The sequence below is a fragment of the Phasianus colchicus genome, chromosome 12 (assembly GCF_987193195.1).
Source record: "Phasianus colchicus chromosome 12, bPhaCol1.hap1.1, whole genome shotgun sequence".
Lineage (NCBI taxonomy): Eukaryota > Metazoa > Chordata > Aves > Galliformes > Phasianidae > Phasianus > Phasianus colchicus.
This window is the reverse complement of record NC_143447.1, coordinates 6,250,291-6,278,128: the sequence shown is the minus strand read 5'-3', so window position 1 is coordinate 6,278,128 and position 27,838 is coordinate 6,250,291. Positions and strand designations below refer to the sequence as shown.

The following is a 27,838-nucleotide window of genomic DNA, read 5'->3' as shown; positions in this document are numbered from 1 at the left end:
AATATTCAATCTTTGGATTTAGCTTTTAAATACAATTAGTTTATTAAGATAAAATAAATAATTGTAATAATACTAATAAAGTAAAATGAATACAACTTGATTTAATGGGAAGTGATTTGTATTCTTAGAATTACATGTTGATAGGTTTTTTTAATTTCTGCAAAGCTTACAGAGGGACCATTTGAAGAGAGTACAAATAAAGACTATTATCAGTTAATCAAGATAACATAATAACGCGTTATACTCATTATTAGGATTATGACTAAAGATTATGACTAAGTCAAGAAAAAATAGTCTGAAGTAAGGTGAGGTATGAATTTACAGTCAGGTAGAGTTTGTGAGTAGTTTTCCAAAACTACCAAGTTCAGTATTTGCCTTCCAGTAATACATATAAAATGCTAGGGGTTCTTAGAGAAGAAATACAGAGCAAGCCATAATATCTTGTTATATGTGTCACATTTTAAATCCATATATTGAATGCTGAGTACAATTCCAATTACTTCATTGAAAAGGTGATAGGAATAGTGATAGGTATGATGACTCTTTGTCTTGATTAAGAGAGCTCCTATTTTACAGATGACATTGCAGGCCTTGAAAAGGTCATTAAGAAACAGTAGTTTGTAACTTTTCTTAGTACAAGATGGCACTAACGAAAATGGCAAATTTTAGAAGAAAGGAAGTATTTCTTGAGACAGCACGTACTTCAATCGTGGAACCCATCGTAAGGAAGCTGGTTTAACCATTTTCTTGTCTATATTTCACTAGTCAATAAAGCCTTCAGAGATCTCTCCTGAATCAGAGTTGTATCATTGTTTATAAAGTTGTATCATGATTAAATAAGCTTACAGCATGTAATATATTTCTTCAAATGTCGTATATGCTTTTCCATCTCATCTACTGATGTAAATACTTATTAATCATTATACAAAATATAAGAAATGTAACATGCTACTTATATCATTGAAGAAGAGTGCTCTGAGTATTGAATACTGTTCTAAAGCATAATGTAATGTTCAAAGTTTGTTTTCTTGCAGTGTGATTGACAATCATTTTGATGCTGACTTAAGTTGTGTATTAGTGTCAAGTAATTGTTTGGGGAATTACAGCTGTCTTTCACATTAGATTTTCCTAGTTTAATGTTCAAAACAGAGTGAATGGAAAACACAAGGCAGAATTCTGACAGTGATAAATGTACTTTTAATGGCACGTGCAGGTTGTAAAATAATGCGTATATAAATACTTGCATTTTTAAATTAATGTACATTCTTGGACTATTAAGAAAGATTGGATTATTAAGAAAGATGAGAACATTGCAGACAATTCTATTGCTGTGTGAATGGGAAGTTCTTTACTAATTTTTTAGAAGGCTCAAGTGGATAAATGTTCAAAATAACTGTATATTATTTTTAATCAGTTATCAAAAGTGGTTTCCTATTAGAAACATGAAAAAGGAAGTATCAGAATAGGAAAAAATAAGTGCTAAGTGTGCTTTATTTTTGAACATTTTCGCTATAGTTGAGCTCTCGTAATCCTAATGATTTTTGTGTTACTATTTATTTGTAAATTGAGATTTGTTTACAAGTCTTATTTTAAAGATAGGACTGTAAAATTAACACGACCCATTAGCGTTAGGGTTAAAATATTTTTTTCTTTTAACATGGAAAATATTACAGTCTTAATGCATTATAAGCTGTCCCTTGAAAAGGCAGAGTGGGGAACTCACATTTTCATTCTGTGCAAATGAGTGCACTGTGATATTTAATTAAGTGTACATGTTGGGTCTGCGATGTTTAAAACCCATCCTTGATACACTGGGCATATTTGTATTTTAAGCAGTTTTAAGAAATGTATAGTTCAATTAAAGCCAGATTTTGGAATAATTAAATGGGATAATTCCACACCAAATTTTAAATTGCATTCTTGAGTTAATGCCTATCTTACAGTCCTCCTTGGTATTTTGCAAAATATTTTTCATCAGGTTGATATTGCAAAGATAATTAAGGCTTATCAGAGTACCTGTGTTAATTAAACCTTATTTCTTCTGTTTGGACTCATCCTATCTAGTAATTGTAGCTATTTACCAATGAAATATATGCAAAATGTGTATATTTATTATAGTTTAATTGATGTGTTCTCTAGAATCACATAGAAGTCTGGCAGATTGAGGGGAAGAAAAGAGAAACAAAATGAAAGGGAGCGAGGAAGAGCAGACTGACTTGACCCTCCATATCTAGGCTGTTAAAGATGACACGTTTGTGTGGACTACATTTTGTGAAGAGAGATACAGATTAGGGGGTTTGAAAAGAGAACTAAAATGTGTTATCTTCCCACTCATGGAGATATTATTTATTATGAATCTATTTATGTTTTGCTGACAGAGCTGCTTATTAAGTGGGTTTTAGTTTGATCAAATATTGGTTTTATTGTTGATGTGTTAGAACTCTGTCCTGTGTCTTTTCCTTTTAAAATGTTACAAAAATCAATCAAATGCGTTGTGTGATGCTGTTAGATATTTCTCACATTTTTTAAATGAACTGAATACTTTGAATACTCTCTATGCTGCGGTGAAGCATAAATGGCATGTCACTGTGTTCAGTATCTATTTTTTCACTAATTTGAAAGACAAAATGTTAAGATAATTTTTTGGTAAATTGAGTTTAATTTATACATTGATTTGTTTTTAGCTGAACGTGGGCATCTTTGTTATCTTCATTTTATACTTAAGCAGTATGTTTATTGAAAACCACTCGTTAAAAATATGCCTATATTTATTGCAGATACACTGCATGATCCATTTTGGGTTCCTTCGTTAGTAACCTGATGTTCAAGAATGAATACTTAAAAATACCATGATCCTTCCAGAAATAAATGGGTTATGAAGGAAAGCATGATGAATCTGGAAGAGTTATCTTACAAATTCTCTCTCCATTTTTCTTTATTTGCAAAGCTGCTGCATTAGTAATATAGAAGAAAATAGGACAGACATAAGCATTGCTGTAGTAATTCCCTTATCAGTGAAGCCCCAAATTAAACAGTAGCATGTTAGGAAAGCACGATTAGGTCTGTTTTGCACCACTTCAAACACTTCTTCCCAATGTGGTTTCATCTGCAGAATTACTGAGGTGCATATGCACTTTTCAGCTGAGCCATTTCATCACATTTAGCCTTATATATTGTGGCTGGAAAGGTAAAGAAAGTAATGCTTAGCCTCACACTGTGTCTTTTTCACTTATGAACCTGTTCAAGTCAGTCAGTATAAAGTTACAGGATGTTCAACTTTTATTACTTTGGAGATGAGTGAAATGCAAGAACTTCATCTGAAATCTGCTGAGAGCAAAGGAGGCTGATGGTTTCTTCCTTTCTTCCTTTTCAAACAAGTTTTGATGTCCATTGCATTTCTCTGAACATACGAATTCTCAGGATCCTGTGTGTAGTTCATAAGAGGAATATAATGTGACCAGTAATGTGGAATTTTTTTTCAGGGCAGTTTGTAATACGAGGCTAGCATTTGAAATACTGGCAATTTAAAAAATAAATAATAATAAAAAGAGGGAGTTGATTTTTCTCAAAAGGTCCGCAGAACTGTTCAAAGCAGTTTGCAGTAAAAGGGCTAGAAAAAGTTCACCGCATATTTGAATAAATAAGCTGAATATTCAGAAAACAAAAACAAACCCCCTAGATATTAATGGAATACTTCTAGGAGATACAGCATAGCCTATATTTATCTCAAAAGTGCATTGAGTACATGTTTTTGTTCTCTTCCTGCTTGTGCCTTTCAGTTTCCCTACATATTGAATTCTCCACATACTGAAATTCGTCTGCTTATACTGGCCCAGCATTTTTTATGTTTACAGCAGTAAAATGATAGTTAAGCTGGTGCAATCAAGTAAATGATTGTTTTCACGTATTTTGAAAAGAGGGTGAAGGAGTCATTAACACAGTGAGTAGCTGATATGGAGTATGTTGTTTAAATTGTAGCTGTTTAAAAATCAAGTAGATTATCAAAAATCTTATTCATTTTCCTTTTCCAACTTACACAAACTCATTATGCATGCTGTTCATCAATACTTTTCCTCTTTAAGATGCTTATGTCCTCATCAGAAAGGAGTCTGAATTGTTTAAAGAGTGCTTTTGATTATAAAAACACTACTTGTAAATGATGTTAATTAATAAAACCGTAAATTTTCAGAATATTTGACCAATATGGGAGAAAAATGGGGAATTTTGAAATGCCTGGACAAAAGTAAGTGATAGTTAAGTCTGGTTTCACTTTTGCTGTTTATTGTGTGAGATTCAGTTTAAGATTGATGAATATTCTACAATGTTCTTAAAAATGTATAAAGTCTGTTTAACATCCATCTAATTGCATGGTAGGAAGGAAGTTCTTGAACATCTAAATGATTATTTTCTCCCGTTTGCCTCCTGTAGTGAATAATCAATAGTGTGCTTGTTTTTGTTTTTTGTTTTCCAGATAACCTTTTTCATGCTGCTCTCTGCAGTGTGTGTAATGCTGAATTTAGCTGGTTCCATTCTTTCTTGTCAGAATGCTCAGCTAGTAAAGTCCCTGGAAGGATGTCAGTTGGTGAGTAATGAAAAACAAACTTCTTCTAAAAAGGACAATATATATTATTTTTCATTTGTTTGCATTTTATACACATGTTGCTTTAATTTTCAAACAGTATGTGTTCTGTAGCCTTTACGATGTGACAGGTCATATTGGGAAAAATTTCAGAATTTAAGAGCTAACATACTTAGAATATTTTCCCACCTTAAAAGACTTGCTTCTGTTGTAGGCAGAATAAGTGAAATGCAGACCCCCTCAAAGCAGTGCAGTGTTTGCCGTTTAATGTTAGAAGTGTCACAGTTGCATCCAGTGTCTCCTTCTATAGCTAATATATTGCATAGACATGCTGATAGTGATGTTTTACTATGTGTACAGTAATATTTTTTGAGCTACGTAAAGTAGTAACTTTATAATCACCAAAGCAAATGTATGTTAAATAAAATACAGAATAATAATTAAAAGTTGCCATAATATGACATGCTTTGAATTGTTAAAAGGTGCAGTATACCTAAACTCAGTGTTTTTGTCTTGTGAAAAAACACACATAGCCTGCCTGAAAACTCTAATTTAAAATAAATATTAAAATAATGATCATTTTTCCTATGAATTTGGAAGACAAATGACATTAGATTGTAAGAATGATGAATGAGCTAGAGAATGTTTATGGACACGCGTCAGTGTTCTTTTTAATGTAATCTGACTGTAAACCAATCAAATTATCTAAACTACATGAGTATGCACAATATTGATTAAATATTAGGGTTATGCTTGTATTGGCCTTATCCTTTGGGCACACACCAAAATGTTGACTTGAATTATAAAGAGAAAAGTAATTTTCATCTCTAATGTCAGCAGGTGAATACACAAAATGCTTCTCTATCTCTTCTGTTCAGGCATTGTTTTCCTCGTCTGTTTTTTGTCAAGCATCTATTTGAACGCAAAAGTATATAATAAAACAAAGTTAAAATAGGAAAATGTCAACAAATATTTTTGAAAGAGACATGAAAAATGAAGAATGGGAGAACATTTGGGTGTAACTTGTCATGTGCTTTTACTTTGTTTAGTCAGCTTTTAAGCCTTTATTCTGTATTCCTATCACCCGTGTATTATTTCAAAGGAGTGTGTCTGCAGCTCTATAAATGGACTACACTTTCTACAGTGTATGTGGTTTCCAGCTCTGGTTAGGGTACAGGCTTTACAAAACCAAATGGTGGAGCCAGGTATCTGAATGTGTGGAAAACCAGCACTAACCCAAAGAGAGGCAGAGAGGATTTTTCCTATATTTATTTATTTTATTTTATTTTATTTTATTTTATTTTATTTTATTTTATTTTATTTTATTTGGGGAACTTGATGGGAGTTCCTGTTTCTCATTACTATGGGAATTTGGAATTGTGCTGCAGAGCTAGAATGGTCAACTCATGGAACCTGGAGGTGTTACAGGATGTGTACTGCATTCTGGAATTGTATTTTTTGAAACTAAGTAACATAGGTATCTTTTGTTGGGAGCTCTTTGAAGTGAGTCTTACTGTTTTCTTTTGACATCTCCGCTTTGATACTATTTTTAATTTACTTTTGGGGAGTGCGTTTGTATTACAACTTCCCATGAGGACTTAATGAAATGGCTGTGTATTTGCGTAGAAGAATAAGTAGCTTCTCAAAAGAACTGCATTTTAACCTGCAGAGTGAAACAGTTTTGTTTATGGCAGTTCACTGTAAGGAGTATATTGAATTTGTTTCTGGATAAAATGTTTGATATGTATCATTGGTGTTCTCATGGGATGCCATCTTGTCACATCTCGCTTATGGGAATAGCATGAAAGTCCTAAGGAAAAGAAAAGAACATAAATGTTGGAAAATAAATGGAATTACTTACGCTTTTCTTGCTCAATGGACCGTTCTTTGATTTGTTGACCAAAAAAAAATCTCCTAGAATTTCTCTACTCTTTAATACATGATTTCAGATTAGAAATGCTCTTAACTACTCAGGATTTTTGACATTTATTGCACTACAGTATTAACTAAAAAATTGTGAGTGGATATTATAAATAATGTAATAATGGCTTAAGGGGTCCATCTGAACCTTTGTATGGAATCAGCTGCTATACTGCTGAAGGCACAAAAGTGATGACATATTCAGCCTTCTTTACTGCTCCCCCATTAAAAAAAATGAGTTAGTGTGTCACTTCACAGACATACTTGAAGGAAAAAATGTATAGTAGGGCAAACTGTTAAAAGCTCTTCAAAAATGTTTGATATTGAAGAGGAATTTTATGTTTCATTCTGATTGTAGATCTTAATGTTTTCTGAATATGCTATATTTTTAGGACATCCTGATGTTTTGCAAGAACTTTCACATAAACAATTCTAACAATGTTTAAGAATTAAAAAGGGAGTTACAGAATCACAGATTTTCAGGAATTGGAAGGAGACCTCAAGAGATCAGGAAGTAGGAAGTTATGGAACATGTTTCAGAATGTATCAAGAATCTTTCATAAATGTTGGATTATAACCAAGGAACTACTTCTGTTTTCAGCCTTTTTTTATGTTACACCAGTTCATTACATGAGATAGAAGTAGAACTGGGATCTGTATTTTCTGTTAGAAATATCAAGTGTCTCTCACCTTGGGTCAGTGACTATTTTTCTTTGAACAGTGTCACCATGGATCACACGAATAAGCATTGTAGTGGTAGTAGCTTTATCCGAAGTTCAGAACTTCAGACAAAGTTATAAAAACTTTTGTGCAGCTGAAGACTGTATTGATCTGCCTGGCGCTGATATAGTATGTGTGCTGTAGCATTCTGACTACTGTCTTTGATGTAACTCTAAATTGAAAGTTCAGGTTTCAAACTTCCCCTGTGCATTTATCTGTCTAACAGTTTACACCATTTCTAACATTCCTACAGGGGTTCAAGAGCAAGACCTCCCCAATGGCATTTCACATTGTATTTTCTGTTGACTTGAGAAGCTGAAGTTGTCTGATTATAAGCCATAGTTGGGTTTTACTTGGATCTTTTGCTTTTTAAATGGAGTATTAAAAACAAGTGTAAAATCTGAAAAAAACTGAAATTTTTAAAGCAGCTTCATGAATTGTATGCTAGTTAGAAATAAACAGCACAACTTCTTGAAGGTGTGCAAACTATGACTGAGGGTATAATCAGTCTGTGTGAGTTGGTGTAGTGAAGTATTTCCAGTGCTGCCATGTAGTATGTGAGAAATGGCCTAATTCTAATGCTCAGATAAAAAAAAAATAATCTTTTTTAGCAATTACACAGACTAGAGTGCAACCTAGAGTCTCAGGAATTGGAGCCCACTGAGACAGCTGTTGAGTATGACTTCATCACTGTGTATGGAAAGCATAAAGTTATCTGCATCTCATCTGGTAAATTTTGTTGATTTTTAATGGACTCTATTCTTTCAACTGCTGTTCTTGTTACCAGCATGAAAACAGAGTACTAAATAAGCTGACAGGAATGATAATAAATAAATATATATATGGTCTTGATCGTTACATACTTAAATATATTAACAATTTTAATATTCTTCAAAGTCTTATACAGTAAGGAAAACTTCTGTTGAGGTGATTCTACATGTATGGCTGTATGAGGTACTTCTGCAAGAAAGGCTTATACCATAATTTCTTTGTTCAGGAAATTGACAACACCGTAGAGAGTCATTTGAGTTAAAATAGTAAATGCACGTTTTCATTAGGAATTTTTTTGCTGGATTAGTGTCTGGAAAATTTGAAATACATTTCCCTTGTAGAGGAGTAAGTAACATGGTAGTTTAGATTTCTTAGCAGCCAACTATTTTGCTTCCATCTTTACTTAGAGGAATACAGCAGTGATTCAGGATGACTGAATAGTACCTTGAATCTATTATTCTTCGCATGGAGAGCTGTGGAAGTTTCCTGTGGGTGTCATTCTTAGTACACATTATTGGACTATAGAAACCTGGGATCCGGCATCTTAAAACTCGTAGGTCAAGCAACTCCTGTGTGATAAGAATTCCTTTTCTCAGTACGAACTATTCAGTCCTAACAATTCAGATGGAACTGTAACAAGTGACCTGGAGAGGCAGGAAATATCCATTTATCAGTCCTTTAAATAACTTGCAAAAATGGGAATGAAGATATCATAGAAATACCAAATGGAGAAAATAAGTGCAGTGGTAATTCATGGCAGCAGGCTAGTTAAAAACCTTTCTGGAGTTAAATTTTGGCCTAAAACTCTTTGTTTGAAGGAGGCAGAAAAATAGATGACGCAATTCTTTCTCCCTCTCAAATATGGAATTCAAAATCAGTATAACAGTTTTCTTCATTGAGCAGGAATTTATTTTATAATCATGCACAGAAATCTAATAAGAGTCTAATGCTTAATGAATACTTAATGTATTCAGAACAAACCAAATTCAGGAAAACAGCACGCAAATCTTTTCCAAAGTGGAAGTATGGAGTTATATTAACTCTTACTTTCTCCACTTTTTCTTAATGCTGTGTTCTCTATTCTTAAGCATGTCTTAGTTTGTATTGTAATTATTTTTGTATGTATGTGTAGGTATACGTGACATTTGTGACCGTGATTTTTTTTTTCTTTTTTCTTTTGTTAATCTTTCTCCACTGCATATGATTTCATGTGTATTCTTTTGAGTTGAACTGTGGTTTCATCTGCCTCTGCAAAGCAAACCTTTTCAGCAGTCACTGTTCTTTAGTATTGTGTACTTCTTGTATTTCACCTGTTTTTTATAGCTTTTGTTAGCCAATGAATGACATTCTATTTTAGGGGAATTATTATAAACAATGAAATAGAGGTTTGCATTTTACATTTGGTAGTCATTGCTGTCACAATAAGTGTAAATAAAATTGTTGGGAAGTGTTCTTCTATTTACTGGCATTTTCTCTGACTTTTTTTTTTCCCTCCTCAGATTAAATTTGACAGTGATGGTGTCTGTGTTTGCTGTGAAATGCAGCATCAAACGTCAGGTTGCAGTAACCTTGGAGAAATGCTGAAACTGAACCCTCTGCGGGAATGTAATGCTGTGAGGTTGACCCTAAAGGTGCGTTTTGAGAAGGATTAGCAGTTAATTTCAATTTTAAGTAGTAAGTTTGTTGCAAGACAAAAGTGTGTGATGAAAGGAGAAGTAGCTGGTGGTGTTATCAATGTTTGTATACTTACTCCTGAAAACAAACAAGGGAAAAAGAAGAACAAAAAACCTTAATCCAGTGGAATTTAATACTTAATATTTTGTGTTTCAGATTTATGTTGTGCATTCAGTATCTCTGATTTGCATACGTACCTGTTTTCATAGACTTTACTAAACCAGAGGCCATGCTTGCTTGTAGCTAAGACTGGAAGATACAAAGACAGACACTTTCTGGTTGTTTCTAGTTGGAAAGTGCTGGTTGGTGTTGTTCAGTGATGTGATAGACTGCAAGAAAATACCAAGAATTAGTAAAATGTATTTCAAGTTATGTTACTTCGGCAGAGAATGGCAAGTGTTTTTGTGAGTGTGCATGCTTATAAACTACTGTCCAGTGTTATTAGAATCTTAACTCATACTGTGTTTTGTGTTGAAATGACCCAGGTAAAGAAGTTTAGGAATTAGGCTGTAGATTGAGGCCTGGAAATTCAAAATTGTGTTTATATTTGAAGCAGTATTTTAATGTTCAAGACAGGTGTAAGTCCTGCAAAAGGAACTGTAATAAGCAGCTAAATATTCTTCAGCTATGTTAAGAAAGATAGACAAGAAAAAGGACTGCTGAGTGGTGAGGATTAGATAGAAATTAAAAATCTGGTTTGCACCAAAGTAAAAATTTGTACATCATGTTTTAATGAGGATGATGGGGGAAAAAATGGGAGCAAAATCCTGTTGAGGAGCAGAAATCTTGTGAGTGACAAAGAAGTAAATACTTAATACTGCATCTGACCAACAATGTTAACTATGATTTGGAATGCTAAATTCAGGACTCTATTCAGTGCTGTGGTACTTTAATATGAAGGAAATGCAGTGTTCAGTGTTTAACAGATGGAAAAATATGAGTCTATACAGAAAAATCTTACTAGTTGATCTTATAAAAGTGGAGGAAATATATGATTACTGCTGTATGTATGTCTGTAAAGTAAACTTCAACAATGGAGAGAAAATAACTGAATCTTAGAGGACATTGTCAGCATATGAAGTGTATATGACCTGCATTTACTGGAAATCAGGACAAGGTTTCTAACAACTACAGCAATAAGAACAGATGCACAAAATGTAATTTCTTGTAAAAACATACCTCAATCACTTACAAAGAGAAATTGGTGACATTTCTGCTTCCATCAGCAGAGGACTGAATTAAAATCAGGAGTTCCTGTGATAAACTTAATGCAGCATTAATTATCATCAGATATTTTCAGTTAAGAGAAGATGATAATAATGTTTCTTAAATCCTCCATTTTTAATTCTGCATTTGTTTACTTTGAGAGTTCTGTATTCCTGACAAATTTAAGGATTAGGAGCCTACTATCATGCAACAAAAGAAAAAAAAAAAAAAAAAAAGATTACAGCATGTTTCTTAAATAGCTGACTGAGAAAAAGCTTACTTTTACTGTAATTTCAATTAACAAGTATGATGTGATTTTGGGAGAACACATTTTTTACTAGAAGATCATTTCTGCTCATTGTTTAGGGCATCAGGGGGAGAGAAAATGTAGAATACCAAAGTTAAGGTTATAAATCTTTATGAATGATGTTGCTCAAGTTCCATTCTCCATTTCTTTATTGAGACTTTGGGGAAATCTCATCTTTCTGCTGTGTAACCTGTTCTTTTTGATGATGGTAACTACAGGAGCTCCATTGTAAACAGAACAATGGCATGCATATCACCTGTCTGATCTTGTTCCCAGTAAGGCTTTCTTGACTGTCTCTCTGTTATCTGATCTGTCTGTGCAAGCTGACTTTATTCAAATAAAACCAGAAAAAAATGCAGGAGCTTAAATCTCCTGTACACATACACGTGTGCAGACATATAAACAAGCACGCACAGCCGTAATTGTAAATCTGGTGTCATCTCTGGGTTACACTGCTGATTCTACCTCGGATAGTCCTGAATCTATTTCAAGATGAGATAGATATGAATGAGATACGTTTGGTGGTTATTCTTTTTTGACAGTGTTACAATTAAATAGGCATAGTGTGCTGACATATTATTCTGCAACGAATGTCTGTTGGTTTGTAGGCAAATTTTGTGGAACTGAGTTGTTCTTTTAACTTAATTACATAGTACTGTTCTATTGAATGTGATTTTATTAAGTAGCAATCACTTGACTTCAAATTTCAGGCTGAAACTAGAAGCCAGCTTTTTAGTACAGGGAATTAATTTTCCAACAGTCTTCATCTGTGGAAAGCATTTCCTTCTGAACTCAAAATATCCCGGAAATATTGAAAACATGCATGCAACAAATCTTATCATCTTGAGCTTTTGCTTTGAGAGGACTTCCAATACTTGAAAGGAGCATATGAACAGGAGGGGGAACATCTGTTTACAAGGGTGGAACAGTGATAGGACAAGGGGGAATGGTTTTAAACTGAGACGGGCGGTTTAGGTTAGATATTAGGAGGAAGTTTTTTACACAGAGGGTGGTGAGGCACTGGAACAGGTTGCCCAAGGAGGCTGTGGATGCCCCATCCCTGGAGGCATTCAAGGCCAGGCTGGATGTGGCTCTGGGCAGCCTGGGCTGCTGGTTGGCAGCCCTGCACATAGCAGGGGGCTGGAACCAGCTGATCATTGTGGTCCTTTTCAACCCGGGCCACCCTATGATTCTCTGAGAGGATGAATATAGGCATAGAGTATGGAATTATTTTCCAGTGTATTACTAATGTATGTTGTTTGCATGTAAGAGCATAATGTTATGTGGCTTTGGTTTAGAAATTATTTAGTGGGATTTTTAAATTACCTTAACAGCTTATGTAGTCCAGAATATTTGCAATTATGCATGCTAAATTATGAATATATAGAAATATTTGCTTCCTATTTTACTTAAGTGCATTTGTAGAGTGGTTTTGTGGCTATATAAGCTAAGTAAAAACTATTTCCTTCTGTATTTTCAGCACAAATAATTGTTTCAGAACCTCTGAAATTAAAGTACAACATTAAGTAATAAAAGTGTTCTTCAGTTCTGATTCCATTCAGTAGAATCTTATTAGGGATTTCTGTAACAGGTTTCTTGCAGTTTTCCATGCAGATCTTGCCTTTAGTCTCCTTTGGAGCAGAATTTATTTTACTGTGTTTTCTGATGACCAAGTTTAACCATGTTTTTTTCCATTTAGAACAACATGGTTTCACTTTCATTACAGGATGACTCCTTAAATGTTTTTTAGTTAGGAGAACAGACTTATCTTCTTTGATGCTCCTCTGATTTCCTCTACAACCAAATACAAAGCAAAATTACTTTTCAAAAAGACTTTATAATATGTTTGAATTTGGATGAAGCTCAGTGGAAAAAAATAACTTTTGAGATAAGATTTTAAAATGCTGGAGTTATTCAAAGTTCTGTAGCAGGTAACTGAAACATACTGGCCACCATTAAAAATGAAGCACTTCAGGTGTGGGCTTTTGTGCTCAATAGTTGAGCTAAAGTATTCAGAAGTTCTGAAAAACAATTGTGTAACAGACACAATCTACTCATTCTTTTCCTTCTTGTTTATTTCTGTTCCTAGTTTATAAAAATGAATGAATATTGTTAGGAACTTCTCTCATAACTGTGACACTGCCTTTTTTCAGTGACTGAAATCCGTTTAATTGTGTGCTTGTCTAATTAATTTATGGAGCTTCAGTATTTCAAGAGTATCTTAATAATGTATCACCAGTACTACATTTAACATAGGTACCTCAGTTGATGAAGGATTTCAAGCATGCATCCAAGCAGTGATGATCTTTTAGAGTTTACTTTTCTTAAGTAATTGCACTGTTTCTTTCAAAATATAGTAAATATTTTAGGCTTATGTAAAATAGTACATTAAATTGTACCTTCATTCCATAATTCTATCTTATGAAGCGCTGGCCATTTCTCCACATACAGTTTGATGTGCATATGAAACTTGTATTTTTCTGTATTGTCTTCCTAGCCTTAGAGCAGTTGTTTTTCCTGCTCTTTTTCAGACATAACCAGTTAGAAAAACTGAAGTTATGTTTTGACTTAAAGGGAATGTTTTCATCAAATTCACAACTAAGAGAAGCACAGAGAGATTTGTTTAATGGGTGAAAAAAACTTTATTGCCCATCATCTATTTTCAGGTTAACATGGTATTAAAAATGAAGTACCATAATTGAAGTCAATCAAGGAGAAAAAAAATCATCTTCACAGAAAGTGAAGCTGGCTTTAGCCCTTGATCAGAGTTAAAAATCTATGAGTTCAGGGCTACTGGTTACATAGTGTCCTTTTTACACATCAGCAAGCTTATTTTACTCCTTTTATTGATTATTGACTGAGCTCTCAGAAGTTCACAGAACTGAAGAGCCTCCAGAAATACCAACCTATTTCCCCAGGAAAACAATCTTCAACCAGCAAAATGGGTTCAAGTTCGATAGAAACTTGCAACTTCAATGGTGTTGTAAAGGTTAGAACTCATAGAAAGTACTGTCTTTGTGTTATGTAACTTTTTTTTTGGTTATATGTGCATAAGTAACTCAGTTCACAAAAAATAAAACTATCTTAAATCTTGTAAATAAACACACAGAGAGAAAATTGGAGACGAAAAGCCTTGATCTATATTTTGGTATCTTCTACAGCAAAACAGTTTTGAATGCATGATCTCAATTCTTTGTACTCAGCACAGGTGGATAACTTTCCATAATAGTTGGGAAAAAACAAGTACTTAGTAATAATAGTGCTTCATCTCTGTGATATCTTAGTATTTTTTAATGTTAAATTCTCTGGTTTGATAACAGTGCATGTAATTGAAAGTACAATTCATCACTATGATAAGAAGAGGCAAGGGAGAGATTGAATATTTAGCGAAGACCATATTTGAGTTGTTGTGAAGCTATCCAGAGGTTCTTGTTTCATGTATTTTCATTTGCCTGGTTTCTATTCTGTATTCTGTGGGTATACAGAAGAATTATGGAGCCCCTGCAATAGTTTCTTAGAAGGAGACAGATTAAGTAAGGTGATAAGTTGTTATTCCAAACAACAATTATGCTGAAGCACATGACTTTATTGTGCTTACACTGAAGTCCTTTGGTGCAATTGACATAACTTGACTTCATGGCAAGTTTTTACTAAACAATGGTTTGTGCTGGGTAATTGGAATACCAAAGTTTCAGGGGAACGTTCTCTTTTATGACCTGGTGTATTATGCATTTGTTAAATAAAGCGTATGTTGTTAAGGTGGAACACTCCCATTCAAAAGATTAACTCATCTTACTGCTTTTGAGTATTGAGTTTGTTCTTGCTGTTGTGTTTGGAGTTATTTTATATATGGTAGCAAAGTTGTTTGAGAATTTACCTTGCTGACCATTTTAGTATTCGGATTGCTGTTTGTCATGTAGTATTTCCCTTCCAGGCCTAAAATTACCTTGACATTTTGCTCTAAATGTTGAATACATGTATTATTACATGTACTGCAGCCTGTTTGCAGCTGTGATTGATTAATATATCTTCTGGAAGGCATCCAGTATTTAGTAGAGAGAAATTCAGCTATAACTTTGCTTTCTAAGATGCGAAAATACTTCTCCATTGCAGCAAATTGATAGCATTCTAGTTTTACTTGGGATGAACAATTTACGTTTTAAAGGAGAAAATTTCAGAAAGGGGAATGCACTTTCCATGAGTGTTCTTTGATGATAAAGGACTCCATTTCTCCACCTTTCCCATTATTAATGTGAAGTTCACTGAATTATTGTATTTTTTCGTTTTGAATTCTGTCTTAAGCAAGAGATTTTCTTTGCTACTGTCAGGTAATTGTGTGTGTTAGCATCTGTTCTAGATTGCTTTGTTAAATAATAATTTCTACAATTTAATTATCAAAGTGATAAAGCAATCACCATTTTTTTCTCCCGTTCCAGTTTAATACTATGATACCACACTATTGTCCAGCACTTAGAAAATGAGAAAATGAGTTGTCAAAGCAAATTGCTTTTTCAGTATTTTACTGTGTATACTTTCTCTTACGATATTCACATTAGGGTATATCATAAAATGATATCTTTGGACTACCATATATTCAAAAGTATTCTGATACACAATTCAGTTTTTAAAACATATTCAGGTGTTGTAATGTAACTCCTTTTTAAAGGTGTTCCGTAGGCTTACTGCCTTAGAATACAATAGGAAGTAGATGACTTGTAGCCCTGCTGACTGTAACTTGTTTTTATTTCATATTTTTGTAGTTTAATCATTACCTACTGGTAATCTTCATATTGATAATATTTTGAGAGGCAATCACTTCTGCAGGTGTATCTTCCCTTGCCTTCAGTCACTCACTAATCACAAAAAATCCCTGCAGTTTCTTCTTAGCAGTCACTTGTAAACTGGTGATGGAAAAGGGTATGAGGAAATGGGTGAAGATATGGTAACAGTATCTCAAGGTTTAATGTGCCTTTATGTGGTTAAAGGGAAGGGGAAAAGGGTCGACAGCCTCTGAGGCACTGAAGTTTCTTAACTGTTTTTTGTGTGATCTGAGCTCACTGACGTAACGTGGTTAAGATCCCTTGGATATTTGAGACTACAACTGAGGGTATCCAGAGGCCTATGAAAAATGTAAGATATCTGATTCTTACTGGTGTGAATACCTCTCTTAAAAGCCCCCAAATACCTTTAAACAGGGATATAATACCTCACAAATAAATTATGGATGTGACTCACTGCTGATTCAATTTTTTGCTTAGACCTGAACAGCTTCAATGTGAAAATAGGTTGTTCTGTTCTCCTCCAGTAGTGAATGTGAGATAACTTGACTCACATGTTGCACTGAGGTAACAGAAAGCTCCCCTGCTCCGCTGGTACTAAGTGAGACACAGAAGGCCTTGACAGAAGTTTCCAATGAATTATGTTTATTTTCAGTGTGAATAAATGAAAATATATGCTCTAATAACAAAATTTAAGGTCAGGGCTTGTGCAGCCTTTTGGGAAAATTTGATGGGTACCTGTTTTTGGATGTCTCACAGTTCTTTAGCTCTCTTTTCAACAGATAAGATCAAATTTACTAGAGATTATTATATAAAGCATAAAGGAAAATGTATTTTAAAGTTGACTTCTAGTGTATTTCCTGTAAATTTAAGAGTTTCCAGAGGTTTATGAGATAGCAACATTGTTATTTTCATATTTTCTTGTGTGGAAATGTAGTAAGCAATGTAGTCTGTAAATCATACTTGTAAAAATCAAAGCTAAGGCAGCTTGCATTTGTCAGCTAAGGTCTAAAAGCAATTGCATTAAAGAAAAGTAAATATATTTTGAATGTTGAAGACAAAGTACAGTTTTCAAAAAAAGGCGTCAGATCTTTTTACCGGCCCATGGTTAAGGATGTTAAAAGAATGATGCTGCAAAATATTAAGCTGTCACTTTACTGGAGCTCTATTTGTAGTGTGATTGGGTTCTATGTAATAGACCTTCCAATTTGTGTAGCCAGCAATACCTGCTTGTGTACCTCAAAGCACCAGAAAACCTAACTTGTGATTGATTCTGATGTGTATAAACTTTCCCTGTAGCTAAGCTGCATAGAAACACGTGAAGATTTTGTAGTTATGGCATCAGTAAAATAATACTGATAATGGTTAAATTTTGGAACAGAGTAAATCCTTTATTACAACCAGCTTGGAAAAATCAAATTTTCTACAAACCAACAATAACACATTCCATAACATTCCAGTCTAGCAAGTAGACATAAACCCAGAGAGGGGGAGATATTTCAGCATAAACAGTACTACTGCATGAAAACAAGAGCAAGGGTATGAGGAATCTCTCTTCTGTTTCCATTCAGCCTTCCCAAACGTAAATAGTTCTGTGATATATTGCTACATAATAGATCTGACTGAGAGCTCCAGCTCTGTTTCTTGCCAAAATTCTAAATGAAGTTAAATAAATGTGCAATGTCAAAATGGCATTTTTGGCTGAAATACTGCTGTGGGCTCTATTAATAGACCTGACTACTTTCAGATTGGAGGAATAGTCAAGTTTATCTCTAGCTATGGTTTGAAAGATTTGTTTCTTTTTGGGATGTAGGATGGAAGTAAAATGATCTATTTTACTATGGGATTGTTAATTTACTTTTGGTTCTAACCAGGTAGTTTTTAGTTATTTTATAGAAGAAAATGCAACAAAGAAAGAGAAGGCATGTGCAAATTTAACTTTTAAAAGATAGTTGATAGATATTTAAGAATATCTACCAGATTAATCTTCAGTGCCTTAGTGGGTGATAAATAGGCTAGCTGAGTCTCTTTTTAAGTTATAATTCTCTTAAAGTGAATTTTACTTCAGTTGATGTCCTGAGTACTATCACTGGCATAATGAAATTCTGAAGATAAACTATGTATAATTTGAATTGCACTAGTAAAGATAGAGCTTCAGTAGCACAGGAATAGTATTAAAATAGTAAAACTAACAAAAGCTTAGAAGACATTAGTTCAGTTTTTTCCTTAAAATATATGGATGATAGCGTGGAAAAAAAAAAAATTGAGAATGCACAAATATCCTTTGCAGAACCAGTGTGAGTAGAAAGTGTTTGTTAAGAGGGAAAGAAAAAGTAATGAAGAGATACTTAGTTAATGGCATGATTATTTTGGTAATTATTAAGGTGTTCTAAATACAGAACTGCAGCTTTTTTGGAAATCAGTGTTAAATTCAGCTTTTGAGGTTTACTTGGGACGTAGTTGAGAAAAACAGCTGGCCATAAAGAGCTCACAGTACCATTCAACTCCTGTGGGTATTAATCTGAACTGATCCAGATCTGCTTACAGGCAATTCTGACAGCTACGTCTATTCTTAAAGGGAATTGTGTCTTTACTAGGGAGTTAAGGCATGGCAAGGAAATCATATACATAAACTGCAACAGAATAATTTCATGTTCATGTACATTATACTGGTCAGAGCATTAATTATTACATGAACATGCAGAAGAATCATATTATGCCTGTAGAAAAAATCAAAAATACCTAGAAAAATTTTGGATGATAATAAAATTGGTTTAACTGTTATGAAACTGAAGAGCAAAGAATCATATTTCACACCATACACATTCATGCACTGTATTCTCTGATCAGCGTAAATATTGCAGAAGTTAACAAAAACCCATCACGCATACAGATTTCCTACTCCTGTAACTGTCTGTGGGCAGGTGCTGTGGAGAATTAGGCTAGTCTCTGTTGTGGTTACTGCCTTTTTAGAGATGTTTCCTGAAGGAAATCTTAATTGTCATTGTGTTGCAGCTTGGATCTGCATAAGCATCAACACTGTCTGTCTGAGTAGTATGTTTGGCCACAGAGAGTTATTGCTATTACTGTTCAATAAATGAGCGTCTTATGAATTACCTCATTATCTGTTCAACAGGGCATAGGAAGGAAATTTCCTGAAAAAGCTAAATTGTCAAAAGACTAAATAATGTATGTTTGGGGTTTGGGTTGAGTTAGAGGGTGAGGTGAATGTTACTGAATGGTTTGTGGTTTGATTCCTATTTGAATTAAAACAGACTTTAGGAATCTTTTAAAAAATTAATTACCTCTCTTTAGATTTTGAAATTCTCTAGTGTTTGCCTTCTGTTACAGGAACAGAGCACTAGTAGCATGTGAAATCATGCTATTTTGAGTCTGGCCAATTGTCTATTTTCCACATATACTATTTTCAGATTAGCTAGTCTAATATCCAATACTAGCATTTTTTATATAATACTTGAAACTAGGGATGTGTGATGTGATATCTTGGATTTAATAGCAATAATAACCAAATATGAAATGGTGAAATGAAATACCAAAATATCTGTTTTTCTGAAGTTGCAGGCATTTATAATCAAGTTAATGTAGTGCCTTTCAGTTTAGCTTACAGTCTGTGTTTTTCTGTAATTAAGGAATAATTGTACAGATTCAGTTTGTTTTCTGCATTTCACTCCTTTTCATGTTTCTAATTAACTTTACTACTGGACTTACATGGGAACTAGCATATCCTCTCACAAATCTTAAATAGACATAAGTAAGAGAGAGGTTTTCATTGTGGCATTTCTCCAATTTAAATACATATATGTCTATATATATGTGGTTATTCTTCTGTCCTTTTCTAGTAGCAGGAAGAGGAGGATAGTAGTTCTTCAGGAAAGGATCTGGTATTATGTGGATAAAGGATGAATCAATAAAATACAATTGCAAAAATCCTCAGTCATCACTGCACTGTTTAGAATTCTGCATTTCAGGAAGAATGTGGGCCAGCTTGAAGGTGAACCAAATGAGAGTGGTCAGAGGCCTAGAAAATCTCTGTCTAGGATTTCAAGAAAGGGTTAATGTCAGAAAATAAAGGAGTTAAAACATTAAGCATGATGATGGAGTTTAAGTATGTAATAGTCTGTTCTTAATAGCTGTGGAAGAAGAGAAATGATTGTAAACAATTGGGTGGAAATATTCTGATGGGAAAGATGGTTAAACGTTGGAATAGTAGGATGAAGTTCTGTGACCTTTAGGAACAGATGACTGTCCTGAGGCACAGGGGTACTGTTGAGGGTCTTAAGGGTGCTTTGAATCCTAACTTACAACTTGGATGCAGAACATATTATTTAGCGTAAATGGTATTGTGTTATACATTTGGGTTAGCTAAATCTGTTGGCTCTAAGTATTTTACAAGTTAGATTCTGCAGTATGCATTTCTGCAGAGGGTTTTGCTCGTGATATGTTACAGTTTGATTGTTTTTCACCTGAAATGGCTGTACTTTTACTGGCTATTTTGAATACTGACTGAGCTTGTAATTGTCACAGGTACAGCAGGTAGGCAGTTGCTGGAGTAGGATTTTAGTGGTTTTTGTAATGTTGTCTGCCTGATGAATCAGAGTTCTTTCTCTTTACCTGCAAGGAAAATAAATAAAAATACAGTGATTGAAAAAAATGGGTGCTTTTGTTTTTGTTTTAGCTTGTTTTTTGTTTGTGTTGTTTTTATTTTCTTTTTAATTATACCTTTACTCTAAATATATTTCAATTTTAATTAGAATATTCTTTTTATTCTACTTAGTAAATATAAGTATTTGTTGTAGTTGAAAACATAGTTTTTAAAGAAGCAATGTGGCAATGTGCACTTTTACAGTCAGTGCTTTTCTTCCATACTTTAAAATGTACTTGTATTTTTCTGATCTGTTTCAGATGCACAATGTATCTAATACAGAATGAAATTCTCTATTTTATGCTAATTTTCCCACTTAGTATTTTTACCACATAACCTTGACTGATTGATTTCAAATACTGAAAGTCATGGCATTTCTTCATGTATGGTTTTGTTTTTAACCAGAAATGTGTTTGTTAGTATTTTACTAATGATATCTGCAACTTGGAGTCTATGTGAAAGCAACAATTTATCCTTTGCAAGAAAACTGGAAAACTTCAAGTATTTCTGAGGAAATTTCTAATATTGAATGTATTTTGTTAAGTGGGCAAGAGAAGACTGTAGAATCATTCGTGTTGTAAAGGACCCACAACATCATTGAGTGCGACCATCACGTAACACTAGCAAGTCTTCCACTAAACTGTGCCCCTAGAGATGTTTGTTTCTGTGAGGGTTTCCTTTGCTGATTTAAAGCAAGTATTACATGTTGAGTGAATTCTACACAGCTAATTGAGACCATGTAAATTTGCTAACAAGTGACAGTGTTCATTATTAAATTACTAAAAATATTTCCTGTCTTTGTGTCCCAGAGATATGAGATGATATTCCGATGCATGTCTTTTCACAGGACCTGTTGTTCAGTGTGTGCGCTCTCAATATCATCTCCACCATTGTCTGTGCTTTGGCAACAGCAATGTGTTGCATGCAGATGGTTTCTTCTGATCTTCTGCAAATGGTGAGTATGTTTCAGTGACAACAGAGAATGCTGTCCAACATAACATGTTTTCCCAGTCTGTATATACACATTTCTACCTATTCCTTGCTTATAAACTTAGGCCTACTTGTGTGTCTTTGCATGACACATGAATATGTGTACCTAGGTGTGTATTTTAACTGTGTACATCTCTATAAATAAAGTATATACATGTATGTAATATGAATAGCTGCTGCATTAGATGTGTATTACATTAGATATTACTATATTATATATATTATTATATATTCTATATTATATTAGAGAGCTAAATTCAGGATTTGCCATTGGGAGTAAATAATTTTGGTTAATTTTGGCGTTAGTAACAATGTTTGGTTTATATATGCACATTACATTTTCTGTTGTTGTATGTTCATTGTATTCAGTTTTCACACTGCCCAGAGCAATTACTTAGCTTTGAGATACTGTTTTTCAAGTATGAGAACTATGTAGTGTGAGAACTAAAAGTTCAGAAGTGGAATTTTTCATGGCACTGTGCCAATAACAATGTTTTCAGAAGGAAAACATGCTCGGTTCTGGAGTAGTATTTGTGTTTAAAACAAAAGGGAAAATGATCATTAGTCTTCTGCACAGTCAGCTGCATTGCAGGATGATGTCTTATTTTGCTTGGAAAAAAAGAGCTCTCCTATCCCGTCTAAGTGCTCTTCTTCTCAAGGTTTCAATTTAATGTTGAATCGTAAGTATTACTAACTTTAAATTAGTGTTGGCAGGCCGCATAAACTATTTAACCCATCTCTACAACAACTAATCTATGAAATAATCCTGTGTTTAGTATGAGACAGCAGACATGCAAACTAATGCTAGTCATTTGTAAATCTTGTATTTTAAAAGTCTGTGTGGCAAAAATACTGTCCTAACAAGATACTTGTTGGTACAGTCTGTGCAGCAGTGAGAAGTTGTATAACCTGTCCCAACTGGTTAAATGAATAAATATATACAAATACATTCACTGTCATGGATTTCACTTGAGTTCTAAGTATGTGAGTTAGAGATATGGATGTCCTTTCTAGAGAAGTGTTCCAGTCACTGGGTTACAAACTCAGTTAAAATGCATCCTCAATCTGTGAGCTGGGGATTACTTTGTGTGTTAATGGGCATAACAAAGGGCCAGCAAAATCCGATGTGACATAAAAGCATATTTTCATTTAGCACTCTGTGTTCATAGTGTGTGTGCTTGCAGCGGCTTATAAGTAGTGCTTATTTAATAGCTGTCTTCTGGATGTCAAACAGCTGATTTTACTGTATTTTAAATCTTAAAGAACTTTCACCATTTGTAGGTATTCTTTCTTTTTGTGCACTCCCACCCCATCAGTGTGTTTGCTGCAGGATGCCCTTGAGTAAAGATCCTGATCATAAAGTAACCTTTTTCACGTTGCACTGGTCATAGGGAGACAACTGATCACCACAGCTGGAAAGTTCTGTCTTTCTAGGGTGACAAGGTTAGCAGTGATCCAGAAGTGGAATCATTTGTATTTAGGAAACCTTAACCTAGACTTAATTCTGTGGTTTTTCGTGGCATAAGAACAAGGAAATTGTGTAGATGATAATGAATCAAGAATAATATTAAAGGACATCTGACTTGCATGCACAAAATGGAATAACCTCGATAAGAATATATTTGAATACCTTAAAAGCACATTATTTTTTTTCCCACCACTTCTTTCTTCATTTCTTGCATAGAAGTTTCTTTTTACCACTAGGAAATGTTTTTGTTATGTCACTTTCTTTTTACTTCCCATATTTTGTGCCTCCAGCTTTCTGTCTACTTGCTCAGTTGTCTGTTCTGCCTCCCCACATCTACAGCTCTGTTGATGAGAATTTTCTTCCATCTCTGCAAAAGAAGAGAGATACATATTTCTTTCAGCTAAACCCCAGTCTTTTGTTTATCCTTAAGATTTTCCCTTTCTTTTTTTCAGGTTGCTAAGCCAGATTCCTACCAGGCCTAAGTGAGCGTAACTTCCCTGGGGCTACGCTGACTTAGACCAGCTGAACCTGAAGAATACTCTTTCTTTCACTATTTTCAATCTGTTGTCCTTCTGATTCCCTTTTTCTACACCCCCCAAAAAATCTCATTTACTGCTTTTTCTTTCTAGTAAATCCTTTTATCAGCAGGGTTTTATAATGCTGGAAAGTTTAAGATCTCAGAACAAGGAGATAATACCCCATTTGGAATATATGTTTTTGTTCTTTTACTCTATTCTTACTGTATTCAAGAGCTACATGGGCTCTGCTGTAGAAAGAGAAGCTGTAAAAGTGAAATTCTTAGTCAATAACACATGTAGTCTGGAAAATCCTAAGATATCATTAGATTATACAACCTTTAAACTTGCTGTCATCAGTTTTGTGGCTTGTGTACTGTGTTAGCATCCGTCTCAGAAATTAACCAGTTAGAATGATGCATTTTTGCTGCTTATTCAGTCTTGAAATAATTTCTAGTTTTTCTCTGCTATCAAGCTATTCTGTGTGCATCGTGTATTTTATTGCCTAGCAACATTGATCTTGTACATAATATACGTAGTTTCATGAATATCTGCGACAGGAATTCATGAGTATTTGCATCCTTGTATAACCCTTGCACACAATGAGTTCATGCAATGATTCACGCAAGCAAACTGACAGTATTTTATTGGGAATTGGTACCTCTGGATGTAGTGATCTTTTAGTAAAAATGCCCTGAAAACTATAACACAAACTGTCCATTAGTGCACACAAATGGAATTTTTCATTACATTTGAAACTTTTTGTTTAAAAATAATGTCACTGAACAAATATTGGCTTTCAAGTATTAAGGAAAAAAATACTAGTTCTTGTGGTATCTAGGCAGGTCCCTTCTCGGGCTGGGGTTTGAGATACATCAGTTTCTATATCTTCAGCCCTAGAGGCTGTACCCAGAGGTGTTAGGTTCCATAGGATTTAAGAAATGTGAGCAGAAATAATTGTGTTTCCAATTCCAAACCTTAAAGAAACGGTTTCATTTCAATTTTTTTCCTGCACTTTTAAAACTGAATGATCTATCACACATATCCTTACTCTCTAATTACTTTGAAGATAAAGTTCAAGATGCAAGTGAGGCAACAAAAAAATAGAGAGAATGAATATAGGAAGTCAGGTGCCTTGGAAAATTGTTTAATTATTATGTCCTATGATACATTATATTCCGTAATAATGTGACTGATTTTATGTAAGCTGTCAGTAACACCCATCTTTTTCTTTGTATTTAATTCAATAGGGACTTAAAAGATACCTGGCATTTTTAGTCAGTGCTCTTCTAAATATTATTAAACTCATTTTTTATACTGATTTTAATATATACAATAATTCATTAATTTATGCCAATCTTACTCTTCTGCTAGTGATAGCTTCCTGGTAAGAAATGTGCTTCAGCATGTGATTCTTCTCTAAAAGCTATCCTGAGGACCTAGTCCAAGAGGCAGATATGACTGCAAATCCTGTTTTTGTATATGATTAGATGTCCTAAATAGCAGCTGAATCTTTGATGCAGTTATCTGGAGACAGACAGCTAAAAATAAGCTTTTCTGCTTTTCTTTGTTTGCTTGTGAGTTTCTCCTCTCTTCGTATTATATATAAACTTTGTAGCTATGTCAGGATTTACAAAAGTTCTCTTTAATCTTGATTGGCACGTGTTATTAATTGTCACCATAGTAAATGATGAAGCATTCTATCTGACAGTCCTGAAATCTGAACTATGGTGTTCCAGCAGTTAGCATCCATTACACTTCTCAAAAGCACATCCTAGAAGAGGCAAACTGCTGTTAAAATGTGTGAGCTCATTTGGGACATGACATGTAGGAGTCCTGGCCAACAAAATGCCAGTGGAAGAGTACCGAAGTCCTGACATTGTTTGACTGTCAGAATTTCACCTGCTACATGGAGACCTCAAGCGTGTCCCCAGAACTTCCATTACTAAATATTGAAGTTTCTCTGAGAGAAACTGAGCAGACTAGGGAGCTTTCAGTGCAATTAAAAGACTAAAGAAGACATAACAGTTTTGGATATCAGAGTTGTGATACCAGTATATGCAAGATTCTTATTCAGGGCTTGAATTTCTTCATTATCTTCTGATTCTGTTATTGTGTCTATCCATGTTAGTACTCTGTTGTGTACTAACAGGTGGTGTTGGAAGCTTCTCTTCAGGCCCTTCATGTCATTATAGCTTGACAAGTGTTCTGTGCTCAGAACTGCCTGTCTCTTATCAGTTCATAATATAGCAATTACAATCTCTTAAAAATAATTGAAATTGCATAACTAATACGGGAATGATAATACCAGTAAGAGGAGCTGTATTGTGCAGGCAGCTTTGGTGGGACTCCTGTTTTTCAGGTCTGGTAATAATATGCTTTTTTCAATGACATCTCTCTTGGGAATATTGCAAACTATTTTTCTTGCATTACATTTTAGTTTCCTCTAGTTCTTACTTTTGTATTCACAAAAGTAGAAGCCTTGAGATTGTTGTCAGAAACCATGTTGAAATTTGCTGTATGCCAAAAGCCAAAATAAATCCTAACTACTCGCCAATCACCAATAATAAAAGGAAAAATAACTGTTTCTTTGAGCACCTGCTCCCGTTTGTTAGTGTATTTCATAGCATTGTTGGCAACAGTACAACCTAACTCAATTTTCACAAGTATTATTACATGCAAGCTTGAAAAAGGGAATGATGTGGGGTGTAGTGATTGATTTGAAATGCTGAAATCTAAATTGTGCCAGTAAGATCTTATCCTGAAAGAAAAAAGAAAAAAAAAGCTGAAAACGAGAAAGGTTAAAAAAAAAAACATTTTTTTTCTTGTTGCTGTTGTTATTTTGGTGGGGTTTTTTGTTTTGTTTTTGTTTTAATACATGCAATTCAGTTTCTGCAATATTTCAGATGAAGTATTCAGCACAAGACCAGGTGAGCTGTTGTGGGGTTTGAGCTTTTGTTACAGGACATACAAAAAAATTCTCATAGGTTGTTCCTTATTTGAGTTGACTAATTCAGGAACTATCCCAAATCCTTTACCCCACTTTATCTCTTCTCAGCTCATTAAGAACATGCAGCTTCTCAGAGCAGAAGCCTACAAATTGTACTGTGGGTGCACTTGTTATGTATTTTGCTAGTTTGGACTCCTTTTAAGAGCTTCCTAGAATTATTCTTTCTGTTTATACACTCCTCCAGAAGATAAGTGTGAATCATATCAGATTATATCAGTGTTCTGAAATGTGAAGAAACATTCCTTAATAACCGAGCTGTCACTTCCAGGATATTTTATTTGTTGCTTGAAGGCAGTTTCAGTTTCCATGTTGTCAGATGAATGGCACCTGCAAAAATTCATAGTATTTTTTTCAGAGGGTAGCTGCCTCAGCTAGACAAAGCAATGCATAAGAAGTTGTGCCAGTTGTGGTCAGATTAAAGCATGAAGTATAGCTGCACCCTTCTTCAGATATGTTTATATCATGGTTATCCTAGAAGTACTGGCACTGATATTACTCAGTGTGTTCTGATTTTATCACCATCACTGTTTTTAACTGCTCATCATGCTATGTGATATCTAAAACAATCTGTTATTTTGTAAAGGAAATAAGGTAATGATGACACGTGCAAACTGTAACATTTAATTACTATTTTCATCAGCTTTAATGATAATGGAGCGTGTCATTACTGAAATTAATACAGAAAAATAATTAATGAATCCTTTTCGTTCTCCTGAATGTAAATTATAGCCATACTATCTGGGCTATCAAGTTGTGTGGACTTCCTGGTCAGAGAAAAAGCTCCCACTACTGTGAGAATAAGACACTACTTAGCTTTTCTTAAAGAGATCTGGAAATCTCTGTGTATCGACATATATTGCTTTATATCAGTATGTGGAAAGACAGTAAGGTAATGCAGCAACTCTGGATGATAAAAAAACGTTTTGTAGAAGGTCTTATACTTTTTAACAAAATTTTCAGATAATTCCAGGAGATTAAGGATAAAAGCATTTAGACAATCGAAGCAATAAATATTCTGATGGATGATGAACTAGCAATAATGCTAACGTCAGATGTTTCTTTTATATCTCTTACATCTTTATTTTATTCTCATTCTGTAGATCTGTGTAACACTAGTTACTTCTTTTTTCTTTTTTGAATTATTTATGTGTCAATATGTACTAACAAAACACTGAGCTCTTACATTGCTGCCCAGACCTCTTCATTCTCTTTTCAAGGATCCTTAAAGCTTTTTCCC

At 34.1% G+C, this 27,838-nt stretch overlaps 1 protein-coding gene across 24 annotated transcripts in view; it reads left to right on the top strand.

Annotated features, from left to right (window-relative positions):
* The window catches only part of ENTREP2 (endosomal transmembrane epsin interactor 2), a 170,358-nt gene that overhangs the window by 54,665 nt on the left and 87,855 nt on the right, over nucleotides 1-27,838 (top strand). For all 24 annotated transcript variants that reach the window (XR_016470314.1, XR_016470313.1, XR_016470312.1 and 21 more), the window contains 3 exons: nucleotides 4,472-4,582; nucleotides 9,490-9,621; nucleotides 21,466-21,573. Coding sequence is in view for 1 of the 24 variants with exons in the window: in XM_090148758.1 (XP_090004884.1) it covers nucleotides 4,472-4,582; nucleotides 9,490-9,621; nucleotides 21,466-21,573 (351 nt within the window). In the remaining 23 variants the exon portion in view is untranslated. The remainder of the gene's footprint in view (nucleotides 1-4,471; nucleotides 4,583-9,489; nucleotides 9,622-21,465; nucleotides 21,574-27,838) is intronic.